The sequence below is a fragment of the Micropterus dolomieu genome, linkage group LG23 (assembly GCF_021292245.1).
Source record: "Micropterus dolomieu isolate WLL.071019.BEF.003 ecotype Adirondacks linkage group LG23, ASM2129224v1, whole genome shotgun sequence".
In the NCBI taxonomy this organism is placed as follows: domain Eukaryota; kingdom Metazoa; phylum Chordata; class Actinopteri; order Centrarchiformes; family Centrarchidae; genus Micropterus; species Micropterus dolomieu.
The window spans coordinates 13,348,480-13,364,157 of NC_060172.1; the positions used below are offsets into that span (position 1 = coordinate 13,348,480).

General features: G+C 39.7%; 1 protein-coding gene across 1 annotated transcript in view; it reads right to left on the reverse strand.

Annotated features, from left to right (window-relative positions):
* The window catches only part of jade2 (jade family PHD finger 2), a 124,542-nt gene that overhangs the window by 97,458 nt on the left and 11,406 nt on the right, over positions 1-15,678 (reverse strand). The window contains exon 2 of the mRNA XM_046039587.1: positions 38-101. Coding sequence (XP_045895543.1) covers positions 38-101 — 64 coding nt within the window. The remainder of the gene's footprint in view (positions 1-37; positions 102-15,678) is intronic.

Genomic DNA, 15,678 nt, shown 5'->3' on the forward strand with positions numbered 1-15,678 from the left:
CTCCCTCTCGTTCCCTGAATTTCTCTCTCCAACTTACTGTCGGTGGTGTCGGAGTCGTTGCTGCTCGTGGAGTATTTCCTCCTCTTCTTTTCGCTCTCCATCTGTCAGGGGGGTGGCAGCAAGGGAGAGAGGAAGGGGGGCAAGAGAGAGAGAGAGAAAAATGACGAGTGAGAAGATGTTCACCATGAAGACACAAGTGTTAATGAAATAATGTGCTGATGGCACCAATCTGTCAGAGCCTTCGGCAGGCAGCCTGCCAGAATAAACTGACTTGATCACCGTTACACATTAGCACTTCGGACTTGCTGGGAACATCACAATGATACAGTTGTTCTGTTTCTTTGCATACAGTGGGAGTCCTTGTGCATGTCGACTGTGAATTCATCCTGCATTAGTGATGCATTCACTGGGAGCTATTGTACAAGTCCCCTTTTATGCATGTGCTTAAATACTGTAGGAGGTACATCTTTCTTCATTATCAGAGTAAAACCAAATCAACACACGGCAAAACAAAACACATGCTTCTCAACCAACTAAATTTGGACACTTTTTGAAGCTTTAAGCAGAAGAGAATAGCTTTATTTCTTCTTAAGAACATTATGAATGAATCGCTGTGAAAACTAGTCCTGCAATCCAGCTTGATCGATAAAGAATACATTTTACTGGAATGTGTAAAGCTTTATGCACAGGCTACAGTGGCCTAAAGGTACCCTGTGGAAGTTTAGACTTCTATCTATAGTAGCCCTATAGATTGAGCATTATTTTACAAAAAGCACCCCATTTTTCTTGTATCTCGTGCACGTGAATTAGGACGCACACAAGTGCACGGCTACGCAACACACATTCCTGCCAAGTTTCATGATATTTCTCTGATTGACAGTGACAGCAAAAGCCAGGCAGGACAATGGCAAATGTTTTATAAGGAAGGATATTCATTCATGCATTCAACATTTTGTTAGATCTGAGCAATACACACAATTAGTTTTGGTGAGTAACACTGAATGTAAGTGAAACTATGAAAATCAACTAATCAAAAGTTATTACAACTATAACACCATTACACAATATTTTAGTCACAAAGCTTCTATTGAATTGCTTCTCTCATCTGAAATCAAAGAGTATCAGGTAGCAACATACTGTACTTAACACAGCAGGTGCAGTCACAGCATCAGAAAGATAGAGAAGACACGTAAAGTTAAGAAGTGGTGTTTAAGGGGTAATCATTTACTAATTATTTCGACTGATTTGATTTCTATTTCTGCTGCAAGTTGACCATTTTTTGGAAAAAGCATAAAACTCTTGTGTGAATTTACATGCTTAAATGAACACCCAATTGCACCCATTTTCCAAGAGTGTAATGTATTCAATCCACAAGTGTTGCTTGGAGTATGCAATTTCACTTAAAAAAAAAAAAAAGTAACAACCGCCGAGTAGGAGTCTCACTTCAGAGCTAGAGAGGACAGAGGAAGATGTGAGAATAGAGGGGTAATAGCCAACATGGGGGTGCTTATAGGACATCTACTTTAGCAGATAGACGCTGTAAGTCAAACTCAATTTTCTGTGCAGAAAGGGGAAGTGAGAGAACAAGAAAGACATGTTTAGACTAAATAAATAAGGAGATGATACAGGCAAAAAGCTGTCCAAGAAAGAGTCAGAAAGACAAAGGAGGAATGTCAGAGAATGAGGACAGAGTGCAAGATAAATTGAACAAGAACTGCCAGTAAAAACCTTTTTTTTTTAAATCATAAAATCTGACTATCCAGCACAAATGTGGAAACAGTTATTTATCCAGTGAAAGATGAAACTGCACCTTTACAGCGTGTAAGAAAAGTTGCAAATAAAGCCAGTGGAAATGTGAAGAATGCTGATAAACAGCCCAAAGGCTCACTGAATTGTTTGATGAGTATGAAAATAATGTGAATCATATGCTACGACCTTCACAGTCAACAGATCTCCACCCAACTTAACACCTACGGGGAGATTTTTGGAAGGTAAAGCTGTCCCCACAGTAGAGATCCACAGACTTGGCCAATCTACAGTGCGTCAAGGAGCACTGAAGCTGGCATTTTATGTTCCCTTGTCCTTCAATTTGTCACCTATCTCGCTTTGCTGTCATTGTGTATTAATGTGTGAATGTTAGTAAAGTCCCGGTGAGTCACTAAAGAAGATTCCACTGCACTTTCAGGCTAGAAAACAAGTACTATATACACACAGCCACAAGCATTGAAAAATATCTGACGGTCAATTTGTTAATCTGATGCAATATTCTGGTTCAAGATTAAGTACATTTTACTAGCATAAACTCTGGGGTTTATTGTCAAAGTGTCCCTGACTAGGATTAAAATGAAAAGAAAACGGGAAAATACAGATAAAGTCGGCAAAATAACAGCCTGAAGACATTTCTAATCTCTTGCCCTGGTCGCTTGAGGGGCAAAGATGGAAAAAATATGGAGTGCCACTAAGAGGGAAAAGGAGGGCATGGGTCAAGAGAGTCTGAAAGAGAGAGAAATGAAGCAAAAGACAGCGGTCAAGAAGTCAAAAGGAGGTTTTAGCATAGTGGTAGACGGAGGCAGGAAAGCCAAAAGAGGAGGAGGTGGGTTACAACCTTCAGTGTGGAACGGAGATTTATGTGGCCGTAAAACTGGGCTATTCCCTCTTATATGGGACTCTTCCTGTACCCCAGCCTCCCCGCCTGCCCTGCACACACTTAACTACTCTGACATTTATGCTGACAGAAAAACACAGTGCTCTTTGCTGCCCCTGACTATTTCCATTCCCAGGTCCTGCCATTTCACTCCTTCCCTCTTTCTCCTTTCCCTCCCCCTTCCCATCTTCCCCGTCTTACAATAACAGGGACACGGGGAGTCTGCAGAGTAAGGTTAAGTATATTATTGACTTCCACAGCCACACTCACTTCTCCCTCCATCTTTTCACCTCTTCCCCATCTGTCCAGCGCTTCCTCGGCTTCCTGCCTTTGAGGAGAGTGGTTAAGTACATCATCGACTTCTTCCAGCTACGTCTGTCTGACTTCAAGTCTGCACGCTTGGATCCAGCTCAGGGTTTCCCCTCGCCTATTAAACTCTTTGGCGACCCACTTAATCCACACTCGGGGTACTTAAGTTTTTTTGTTGTTGTTTGTTTCGTTTATTTAAGCAGCCCATAGTTGCTCCAGACGCGTGCGACCTCTGACAAATATAGCAACTGTACATCGCTTTGGATAAAAGCGTCAGCTAAATGAATAAAATGTAAATGGCATGGCGGGGCACAGCGCATGGATGACCAGGGGAAAAATACAACATACATAATTACATTTGTTTTATTTCAATCAAATTCAGCTTGGCTTTTTATTTGTTGCTTCCCAAATACTGTCAATGATTGCTAAAAATTCAATCTAGTTCCGTGTGGTGGTGCAGTAGGGCATAAAAAAGGTCTGTTTTGACTAGGAATATTTACTCTGGTGTCTCACATGTCTTTGGTAGCTATACCTGTGACTACAGCTGTGGAGGGTTATTTTCATTATTAGTTTAACTGAGTGGGGCTCCATCTATCAATGTGGAGGGTTTGATTTGTTGCAATAGATGTAAGAAACTCCTACACCACTTTAAGCGGATATTTCAGGTTTATGAACAGCATTTATCATGAGCTGGGAGGCATTTAATGCTTCCAAAATTCTACTAAAAAAACAAATGTTTTAGTTTGTAAGACGAGAGGATCTGAGAGAAATTTTTGATACGATAGTACGTCCAGCTTGACTAATAAACTTCATCAAATACATACAACTGACAGAGCTTGAGGGTGGGAAACCTGTAGAGTTGCTGACTGACACTACAGACTTACTGGTCGGTTGGTGAAATGTGAAGAGGAACAGCATGAACTTCACACCCATTACACTTTACTGGTGTAACTGCTTGCTGGCAGGCAAAAAGACAGCTGGTGACTCCATGTGTATTGGGGTAAACACACATCTGTCTACGCTATGGATGTATGAAAAGATGCTCACCTAGATCCTTGTGCAGCCCACAGCATACGCACATTAGCTACTACTTATCCCAGCTGGCTAATAAGAGACACTGAGATGACGTCACACTCAATAGCCAGACCAACAGTCAGGATTTAGAAGTAACAAAGCAAAATGACGATCCCAAATTGCGTGAAATAACAAACAAATGAAAGGCAGGAGACAAAAGGAACTGTACTGCTGGCTCCCAGAGGATTTCATAGATCAACAGTCAGGGAAGTACAATGGGCCTTGTCACAGTAGACAAAATGCAGGCGTAAATAATACAATTGCTCATAATCACTCATTTACTGTTTATGCAGGAAAACACAAACACCCCCACACACATACATGCACACACAGAGCTTTTAAAATATCTGGACCCTTAGGTCAGCAGATATGACTATCAAATATTAATAAATTATTCTTTAAAACACCTCAATAACTAAGGTTCAAGTGCTTTTGAATTGTACAAAAAGATAAATCCATTTAGATTTTTAGTTTTAGAGTGTTTATTTTCAAAACACCACTTTGGGCAAAAACAATTACCTACCAGTTAGTTCACAAAAGGTTTTGCATTTAACAGATGGTTGACAGTTTCAGTTTGGAGCAAAAACTTAAATTCAGTCCACCACTCTTGTCTTCACAGAAGAGGGGCAAAGAGTTCAGACTAACATATTAGTGAGCGTATTGCTTGTTGCAGATATTTGGTTTTGCTGACAATGCTAAACAGCCGTTAAGTGCATGAAACATACTCCCTGTTGTTGTCGTTGTGTGAAGTCAGTCCTCAATGATCCTCTATTTAACTTTTTTTGTTATTACAGCAGCTGTTGGAGAATAATTTAGATTTTTGCTCCACATCTGTCCCAGTTTTGGTTCTACTTTCGGTGTTATCATTGTTAAACTGTTTTTGGGTACGCACGTTATGATAAAAGCAGTAGCCAAACACTCGCTTGATTGCCAACTCAAAAGGCAAAACTGCACTGTCACCTTTCTCACTGAATTGATGCAGGAGGGAAACCAGTCACTTAAGACGAATTGTGGCTGCTAAAGTTATTTACCAAGCACTTTCACAACATAAACAATGACTTAGGCTATGTGTCCTACTTTACTGTGTAATTGAATAATGATAACAAATTGTGTTTCAATTCAATTTATTGTCTAAAAATTTGATTTATTGCAATATATCCATTTTTGGCTGCCGGTATCTTTGGCGGCCGGATGAAGGGTTCAGTGTCTCTGTCACATGTGGCTGTCATGGGGGCTGAACCTGTGATAGTAATTGTAAGCTGACAGGACAGTCTCCCTTTAACCTCTTGTTCTGGTGTCAGCCCACCACTTTTGAACCAGTTAAAGTAAAAGAACTGACGGTAATTGGAAATGTCACTGTATCTCCTTAACAATCCCCCACTTTAATTTTGGAGCAGGATCACCTAAGGCACGAAGCAGACAAACAGCTCTGCACCTGCCAAGAAAAGTCTCTTTGTTTCCATCATTCTGTCTAACTTATCCATTTTCTCTCCACCTGATATCCTCCCCCTTTTCCTTCCACCATCTCTCATCCTTAGTTTCCATGTCTCCTGTATGTCTCTCCTTCTCTCATGCAGTGTGCACACAACCCTGTCTCAATCAGTCCAGTGAACCAGAGCCCAAACAGTAGATTGAGATATTTCTTGTTCTCTGGAGAGATGGAGTGGGTGAAGGAAAAAAAGGGAGATGGAAAAGACTCACAAATGTACAATTTCATCTTAATCAGTACATTGAAACAGACTCCAGGTCTGCACTGGGTTACTTCCTGAACACAAAGGCAAAAGAATGCGAAAGACACACAGAAAAAAACGGGAGAGAGTCTGTGCAGTCTTGCCAAACAGCTATAACAGATGGTGCAGGAATTGCATGCTTTTATATCTAAAGCCAGAACTGAAATGCTTTAAGTCACTTTTTTTCCCCTTTTAAATTGTATAAATTTTTAATTGAAGGAATAGCAATTCTACTTAAAGGTACTTTAATGTCACATAAATGCAGTGAAATTCATTCTCTGAATTTAACCATCCCTCAAGGGAGCAGTGCTTAAAACTACTATAGTGAAAAAAAGCTAAGGGTCAGGTAGTTCTTTCATGAAAAAAATGCACAGGAGGTGACTTCTTTCACATTCAGCTAGCTTAGTTCAAAAAGATGTATCCCACAAGGAGAACGACAACATTGACTGTTCATAATAGGTTTCAGTTGTTTTCTTCCAACATGGCCACCTGTAACCATTGGTAACAACTTCAATGATAACAACAGTAAAGCAGGCAAAACATCGGAAAAGAGGGATTTGGTTTTATTACTATACCACAACAAACAATATCTGGTAATTAAACACTATTACTATTACTTCTGTCGTGCAAATCTCAGATACAGTATGAACACACTCAATACTATATTAAAAAAACAACAGAAATCCTTAGGTAGGAGGACCCAGCAGCTACAAAATGTTATTGCATCATCATATAGCTGGTCATCAGCACTGACATCACATATAGTTTGATGTGTCTGACTTGTAATAGGCTACTCACGCACCAAAACCCTGGAGGCCAGGAACGGTGGAGATGTAGAGTTGTGCCACTCCAAGATAATGATCCCACAAGCGTGAATTGTTTGATTTGTTGTTTTGGACTGTGTGAGAGCTTGGGATCCACATTTTATCCATAAAGTAACACCAGAACTGCCTACATCTAGCAAAGAGCAGGCTGGCCAATGACAGGAGATGTTTACCAGCCAGATTACAGTCACATGGATGATACAGAGTGCAGTGCTGCATCTACAGGTAGATCAAACTTGTTCCCCCCCAGGAGAGAGAAATAGGACCACCCACGAGGGACAAATAGGAGCATCCTATGTCAAACTTCCAACACGCAGGGTCAAGCTCTCTGTTTGTAGGCATGTTAGGTGGAAGGTAGACCACATTTACAAAATGTCCTGCGGTAGCCTAATGAAATTCATGTTATCATTGTATGGGATTATATTTGTATTCAATATGAGGTTTCTACAGTAGTCTGCTATATTGCATCATTATTCTGCATTATTATTACAGTCATATGCTTTAGTTTGTATTATGGCAGTATTCTGTACTACATAACACTTCACTGCAACGCTGTATCATTGTGATATGTTATTGAATCCTAGTGTGTTGTTCCATCATTTTATTAAAGTGTGTTAAACTGAGAGCTGAAATGAGTTGTCGATTAAAATAAAATAATTTAGCAGAACATTTGATAAAGATTTCTATTCTAGCTTCTTAAATGTGAATATATTATGGTTTCATTACTCCTCTAATACTTTGGGTTCTGGACAAAACAAGACATTTGAGGACATCTTGTTGGGCTATGGGAAACACGGATCAACATTTGTCACTATTTTCTGTGATTTTATGCCAAACAACTAACAGAAAAAAATCTACAGATTAACCAACAATGAAAATAATCGTTTGTTGCAGCCCTAATAAGAGTGTCGCATTTTGTATTATATTGACTTATCATACTATTGTTTTTTTATTGCATTATGATCCTATACTATTCCAGCACACTGTAAACCTGCACTCTGTCAAAGTTGAAGCATGACAATAGCTGGAGGCAACCAGCTGTCAGAGTCAATGAAACTATGTTGTACGAGGGAGAGAACACTATCAAACAGAAAGAAATACAACCATATTGTGAAATAATGTGGTCTCGGTTTGGCTGAACATTTCTGACAAGTAAAAAAAATTGGTCCCCTGGCTAAATAATGAAAGAAGAAATGAAGTTTGGAAAGCAGCAGAGAGAAGGGAGGACGAATCAGTGATTCAGAGATCAATGAGGGAGTGAGAAGAAATCATTCGTCAAAGAAAAAAAAGTGATATCCCAAGAGATGGAGGATGACAGAAAGACGAGTTAGACTGGAAAAAAACCCAGCCAGTGAGACTATATAATGCCAAGAAAGACAAACAAGTCAGAGAAAAGCAGCAGGAAGCACACAGTTGGAGAGTCAGGCAGATGTGCTCTGCTCACCTCCATACAGACATAATAGCATTTCAACACACAAATGTATAGTATATATAAATAACCACATATTGGAAAAGAACACATGAAAAACATGAACCACCTTGAACTTTAATCTCCCTACATCCTGCTGTAATCACCATGCTATATTAAACAGAATTAGTTTCGTTAATGAGCTCGTTAATTTAAATAATAAGCTAATGGTGTGAATATGAACTTAAAGCAACTAGGAGAAACAGTTTCAACAAAATATAAAATGTGCAGATTTAATAGGGGGTACCTGTAGTGCAAGTAGAAAGTTTGTCCAATGCTATGTGTTGTATTGTTCTCAAAGATGTCGCAGACACATAGTCCTGCCCAACATGATCATAGTGGTGGGGTATAATAAAAGAAGATATACACAATTTGTGCATACAAACATAAAAACATATTCAAGCACGCACATTTATACACTGTAACACTTGGCATGCTATCCGCTGCCCTGTGGCCAAGCTACATTAAATTAATAGAGGAATGTGACTGGGTTATGACCCCCTTTTCATGCATAGCTCACATTAGCCAGTGGGCAATTAAGGGCAGCCAGACAATGCACAATGTCCACACACACACGCACACACGCACACACACACACACGCACACACGCACACACGCACACAAACAAAACAGAGGAACTGGGCAACAGCATGGCTAATAACTGAACCGGCAGGATTTGGTGTGATTGAACTAAAGGAAAATCTCTGCTGAAGGTAAAGAAGTAAACATCAGTAAGTTATTCTTCTTAGTGTTTAAAGACAAGTCTGGTCTACTTTAGGGTTGGGTATCCTTTAAATTTTATCAACTGTGATTCTGATTACACTTATCGAATCCAGTTCTGATCGAATCTCGGTTCCAAATCCACTATTTTGAGCTATAATCAGTAAACTGTCAACTGTACCAAGAAGGTTTCTTTTTCCCTTAATTTAAAATAAATAAATATGACTATCTCATAAGGAATGATTAGTGATCTGTCAGCTGTTTCTGATGTGCTATGACTCAGGAAAATCTCAAAGACGGCTAAAGTCCATGGATAAGGTTGTGAACAAGCAGATTAACAATGCATTTTATGTGCCTAAACAAAGGAGACTCAACTGTAGCAGAGGGATGTAACCCCCTCACCAGAAATGTTTTCACAGCTCAGTGACATTCATCCACTTTCTACTTGCTCATCTTCCCTTTCATGGCTAAAGGGAAATTATTTCTGTACTAGATAGGGTGTGTCTTCTAGACATCGTTAATTTACCTTCAATATAAAATGGTGAATGTCAGCTCATCTGTGTTTTGTAACTGAGTGTGAAATATCCTTACTGCAGGTGTTGCATTTTGCTGTGTCGTTATCCATTTTAGTGAAGTTAGGCCAAACTTCTGAGCACTTGCTGTGGTCCGCCATGGTGTAAATGTAAACAGAAGTAATCTATTCTCACATGCTTTGCTGACGTACTGCGTAAAAAATGACATAACATTAGGTCCGCGTTGCAGGTCCTGGCAGATAACTACAACTTTTATGGACTGTAAAATGCTCACTGCAGTTCAATCGCAACGGAAATATGCAAAAAGTTAGGATCCATTAGCAGAATCGAAACACGTCTTAACAAATCAACGGTTCTTTTATGCAACCCTAGTCTACTTTAGTACAGCCTAATCCAGATTAGTTAAATGTAATCTAGTCTAGTCCACGCTAGTGGAGTCAATTAATGTTTATTTTTAAAGGCCCTGCATACCCACACAGGTGTTTTCAATTACTCCGGTTGATGACACTTCTTGTGAGGTTAAAGCTTGGTGGTGCTATGCATGGAATTAAATATCACAAAACCCAATGTACCATAAATTCTCCCACCCTAATGGGTGCAACTAAATTGACAGGAGAGTAACAGTCCTGAGAAGAGTTAAAATCAGGCAACACCTGTGTTGGTAGACTATGGGTGTGTAAGGATTTCAGCATTTGAATAACTTCTTCATATTTCATTTTTTTAAAGCTAAAAATCGATTTACAACAAATATAAAATCGCTTCATTATTTCTTGATGTAGCTAGGTTGGTAGCTAGCTATTTAAGACATCCCCATTCTTAATCCCCCTTAAAAAGCTCTGATTGGTAAAAATGTTTCTCAGGTTGGCGGAAACAGCAAACAATAAGCACAACGCTATACCTATATGAATCACAAAAAAAAAACAAAAAAAAAAAAAACTGGTTGACGTGGGATCAATGGCTGGAACCAAACAGAAACCACCGCCTAAATATTAGTCGCCATACATCACCAGCCTGAAGCCCAAATAAAAACACATATTTCGTATGTGTGCACACCACCGCCATCATAGAAATTAGACAAAAACATAAATATGTAAAACTCAAACCTGAAATTTAAACCTGGCTCAGAATACACAGGTTCCATTGGGATTTGACAGCCATCTACCAGCTGTGGTAAGCCACATTTTCTGTGCATAGTTTAGTGTCAGCCCAAAACATTTACAATAAGACAAACAGTGAGAAGTTGACTAATGCATGCTGGGAAAGCCAAATCGCCTGGGGAGCTAATTAATTGGCTGACTATGACACTGCGGAGAGCACTATGTCTGACTGAGCGTTTAAAGGCGACCGTTCTCTGAAATGTGCAACATATCAGGCCTGAGAAAACAGCCGTATCTGGACACCAAACTGCAGGTGGGAAAGAAAATCATGTGTCAGCTATTTTACCAGTTCACAGGATCTGTAACACAACCTTGTGCTATTAAAGTAGGTTAAGCTTCAGCATAGAAACCCAGTTTGGATGTAGGAGAGAAAAGTCAGGTGAGAACAGCTGTTACTGCTCAAAGATTAATAGTGTATACTTGATACATGACTGTTTGAGGGTGTGCTCACACTCCCAGCATGTTTATAGCAGCTTATTTGCACTCTGGAGCATTTCTTCATTTCATTTTTGCTCATTTGGGCAGGTGAGAACAAGGCCATTGAAGCTGAGGGAACCTGCACAACAAAATCTCCCTCAGTAATCCAAGTCAACTGTGATGTGATTAAATGGTATAAAGCATAATCCACTTCTCTGATAAAACCTCTAATCTCACTGGATGACAGGTCAAATTTCTTTAAATTGAACAACCTAAAAAAAAAAATAAAAAAAAAAAAAAAGTATAAGAGTTAACTTGTTCATGATCCTTGATTTGCGTACAACTAGCCATCGAGAATCTAAAAAAAAACGCAACAAACTAGGGGTAAACGGTGTAGAAAGTCAAACTGTTGTTGATACCATAGACCAGTGGTTGGCAATAGGCGGCCCGCAGATGGAAGTGGACGCAGCCTGACGTTTGCCATTTTGGCCATTGCCATCTTATTTTTTTGTTGAACCAGAAGTGAAGAAGTTGGTTAGCAAAGTACATCTGTAATTCACATTAACTGTGATGCTAATTTTGGCTACGAAAAACAGGGTTAAAACAAGATGTACTTACCAGAAAAAATTTGAGCTGGCTCCTTAGAGTGTCTTTTGGTACAACACTGAACAAAAAATTTTTAGGCAACCAAAATCTTACAATGAACTTTCATGAACGGGAAAGGGTCAAAGTTCTTAGGCAAAAAACACAGATAGCACCCAAGTTCAGGCCTCTCTCCTGATGGTAGCACAAGGTAGTCACGCCCTAAAGCATACCCTGCTTTATCATCTATTTTACTCTAGATGGGACCATAAGTTACAAGACGATTATCATGCTGTATTGAAGAAGACTTGCAACTAGCAATTGAGACCATAACCTTCCATTAGGAAAGTGTTTAAGGCGGTAATAAATCAAGTGAGAAGTAGGGTAATTTTGTCATTGAACCCAATGACTTCTTTTCGCAACTAGTGTAAGTCGCCACCTGCTGTCCATTAGAAAGGTTTAAGGCACTTCCCTTTTTAGAACCAGAGGTTCCTGCTTGGTTGATACATATAAAAGATGATGTTAACATATGTTCAGACCACATGTAGCATCATGATGAACACCTGTGATCATAGTATATAGCAGAGTTAGGAACAGGTTTATCAGTTCAGCTTTATTAGTGCAGCCATTGAAGCTTCCTCAGTGTCCTCATCAAGTGAGCAGATGCCACTGCAGATGAAAATGTGAAATAAAGTGTCATAAAAAAGCACTTTGGTTTTAGAACATCTTGACAGCAGCAAGCGGTCTACCTAAGGCAAGAATAAATGTGTTGAAAAGTATTACGCTTCAGTCAGATCATACCCGTCACTGGTACTGTGAAATCATTTTATTTTTTCAGATGTTACTTTAGTCACTTTCTTAGTAAGTTACGCCACTTTTTGTGATATTTACTCTGAACAAACAAACTTCGCTGCTGTTGAAAAAGCAGATTATTTTTCCGAATAATTTAGTCACCATTTCATCTATAAAATGTCTAACAGTTCATCTACAAGGACAAGCAGCAAAACCTCATATTACAGAAGCTGGAACCAGTGAACGTTTGGCAGTTTTGCTTCGTACATTACCTAATCCATTATCAAAATTGATAGCAATTTAATTGCCTGTTGATTGACAATTTGATTAATCAGCTAATGGTTTCAGCACTAAACTGGAAATAGATTCTATGACCGTTTTATCGATTTGTGCTACAGCACAGTGACACAGACATTAGGGGTGTAACGGTACATGTATTTGTACCGGACCGTTTCGGTACAGGACTTTCAGAACGGTGCACATGTGCATAGAATGCAATCTTTAACGTTAAATATTAGGCTTGTTTTGTGTGTGGAACAAGCGTAAATTCCAAGTTTCCACACGGACATATTAAGTGCTGGACCAAAGCTCCGCTTTGCTGCGCTACACAAGCAGCAGGCTTTAGCCTCTCGCTTATTAGTGACTTAAACATCATGGCCAGTGCAGAGAGGCCAGAGCTTGAAAACCCTCCCTTTTTGCAGCAGTATTTTATTTCTTATTCTTTTTTATTTTATATAATTTATTTATTTATTTATTTATTATGTTTAATTTGAGAGTTTGTTTAAAAAATTGTAAATTTGGATGTTTACAAAAGTTCATAATAAACCAGCAGCAATTTAATGTTTGCATTTTTTTCCCCTTACTGTACCGAAAATAAACTGAACCGTGATTAAACCAAGGTACATACCAAACTGTGTTTTGTGTCCCATTACACCCCTAACAGACATATATTTGTATAAAACATGTCAAAGATTATTCAAGTTATCAATCTGGTCTATTCTACATGAAAAATACAGACTGTTTGTTGGACACTTTGTCTGTCTCTCTGTCTGTCTTCGAGCTTCCAAATCCGTCTGACTGGCTGCGTCCCATTTGTCATTCTGTCCATCTGTCTGTCTGCCTGTAAGCTTGCCATCTGTCTTTCTGTCTGTCTGACTGCTTGACTCTTTGCCTTTCTGCCCATCTACCCATTTGCCCGCCATCTGTTTGCCTGCAAGTATGTCAACCCTCTGCTTGTCTGTCTGCCTGTCTGTCCACTCCCTCAGTCAGACCTGTAGATGACGGTGCATTCACTTCAGCAGAAACAGTTTTGTGGTCCAGTGTCTTTTTTCAGCACTTTGCAGCACTTAAGGTCAGCACACACATCTATTATTAAGAGACTGTAGCTACAGAGGCCTAGTGGGAAACACGTGTGCGCACACACACATTTTTTATATATATATATATATATATATATAAAAAAAAAAACACACAGTGCTCTCTTGAGATGAGTAGGCAGTCTAGCCGTCAGGATATTAGTGTAATTAAATTAATTAAAAATATGCAATTATTTTTTTAATGTATAAAGAACAATAAGCATTTATAAATGATATAAATAGTGCACATGACAAAGGCACTTTGTAGCTACAATGCATACTTGTGCACAGACACACACACACACTAAAATTACACAAGCATCAACAACAACAATCTGTGGAAGGAAAGCTGTCTGCCAATCAGCACACACACACACACACACACAAAACTGGCCAGTACTCAGAGCTCCTTGAGGAGCCAGAGGTCAGTCAGTTTGATAAAGAATCCTTGCATATAAATTGCTTCATAACAAGCCATCTCTCTGAGGCAGTGCTGCATCTGTGTGTGTGTTTGTGTGTCCAGGGAGGAGATTTGTATATCAGTGCATTTAGTGTGTGTATCCTGATGTTGTCTGATGTGTGTCTGTTGAACAGAGTAAGACTTTGCTGCCTGGGGAACAAAAGCCTTAAAGGCTAAAAAGCCTTTGGCACACACCAGACCAGGGAAACGCAGAGCTGTTCTACCCTCACTACTTTTTTTATGTTCTTTTCCTTGCCTTTTTTTTTTTTTTTTTTACCCATTACTCACTTTTCCACCTTAAACCTCACACTGCCTCCCTTATCATCTCTTTCTATCACCATATCTTAAAGATTCTCTCCTTCACATCCTCCAGTCATCTGTCCATCATTTTCTCCACCTCTCCCTCAGTCTCCCTTTGCCTCATCCTCTCTCTCGCCTGTCATCCCGCCCTTCCTTCCTCTCTTCCGACCAGTTTGTTCTCATCTCACTGACACTGAATATTTCCTGTTCTTCATTGGGGAAAAAAATGCCAGGCAAGATGAGACAGCATGGACGTAAGTGTGTGTGCATGCGTGTGTATGTGTGTTGAGCGCCACTTGCCTGTGCAGTGCTAATGCTGTGTGTACAAGCAAGATAGCAACAGCTAGGGCTGGGCGATATGGACCAAAAAGTCATATCCCGGTACCAGAATTCCGGTATAAAATATATATCGGTATTTTCTGCTAAGTAGTAATTTGTAGTAACTTAGCTTGTATCTTATTTCACCATTTTAATTATACTTGATTTTCCATCTTAAGTGTCACTCACTTATTGAATCTGCCTTCTTAAGTTCTCTTCACACTAACATTGTCTGCTACAAACACGTCAGCGTGCCCCGCTTCTTTCCATCTCTCCCTGTATGCCTGCTGGTGGCTTTCTCCATCAGTAGTAGGCTACATTGTATAAAGTCGCCGACTTTCTTCGACCAGCAGCGGCACTGCATGTTGAGGAGGCATGGTGTGTTCACTGTCGCTTTACCTGGTCCTCTCTTGTAAAATATCCGCCGCGTCGCTACTTGTAACGTAATGACTCTGTTTCTCTGATAAATGCTCCAATGTATCGCCTAAACTGGGCGGCCCACCGAAGTAAAGTTAATATGTGTGAAACACTGACTGAACCGTTGTTTTTCTTTTTACAAGCCAGGTCTTTGAAATTCTATCGGTATAACTCATTATACCGATATACCGCCCAGCCCTAGCAACAGCTAGAAGTCATGCAGGGAAGACTACAATATAGAGCCACACACACGCATCTATTTTCACCCTCTTTCCTTCAGTCTCTTCCCCAATCCATCTCCCCCACACACACACAAACACCTATTTTTGGAGAGCCGCTAGAGAGAAGGTAGACAAAAAAGAGGAGGTTCACACCAACGAGTTTGACAGGTATAGAGCGCCAAATAAAAGAATCACAAAGATTTATAAAGTGGGGTTGAGAGACCAGGGAGAGAAAAGACAGGAAGAAAGAGAACGGAGAGAAAGAGTGAGAGTGAAAGATAGATGAGAGAGAAAGACAGAGAAGGAGAAATAGGGCAACTATTATGAATGAGCTGAAAGAATCAAAATGTCAAGGGG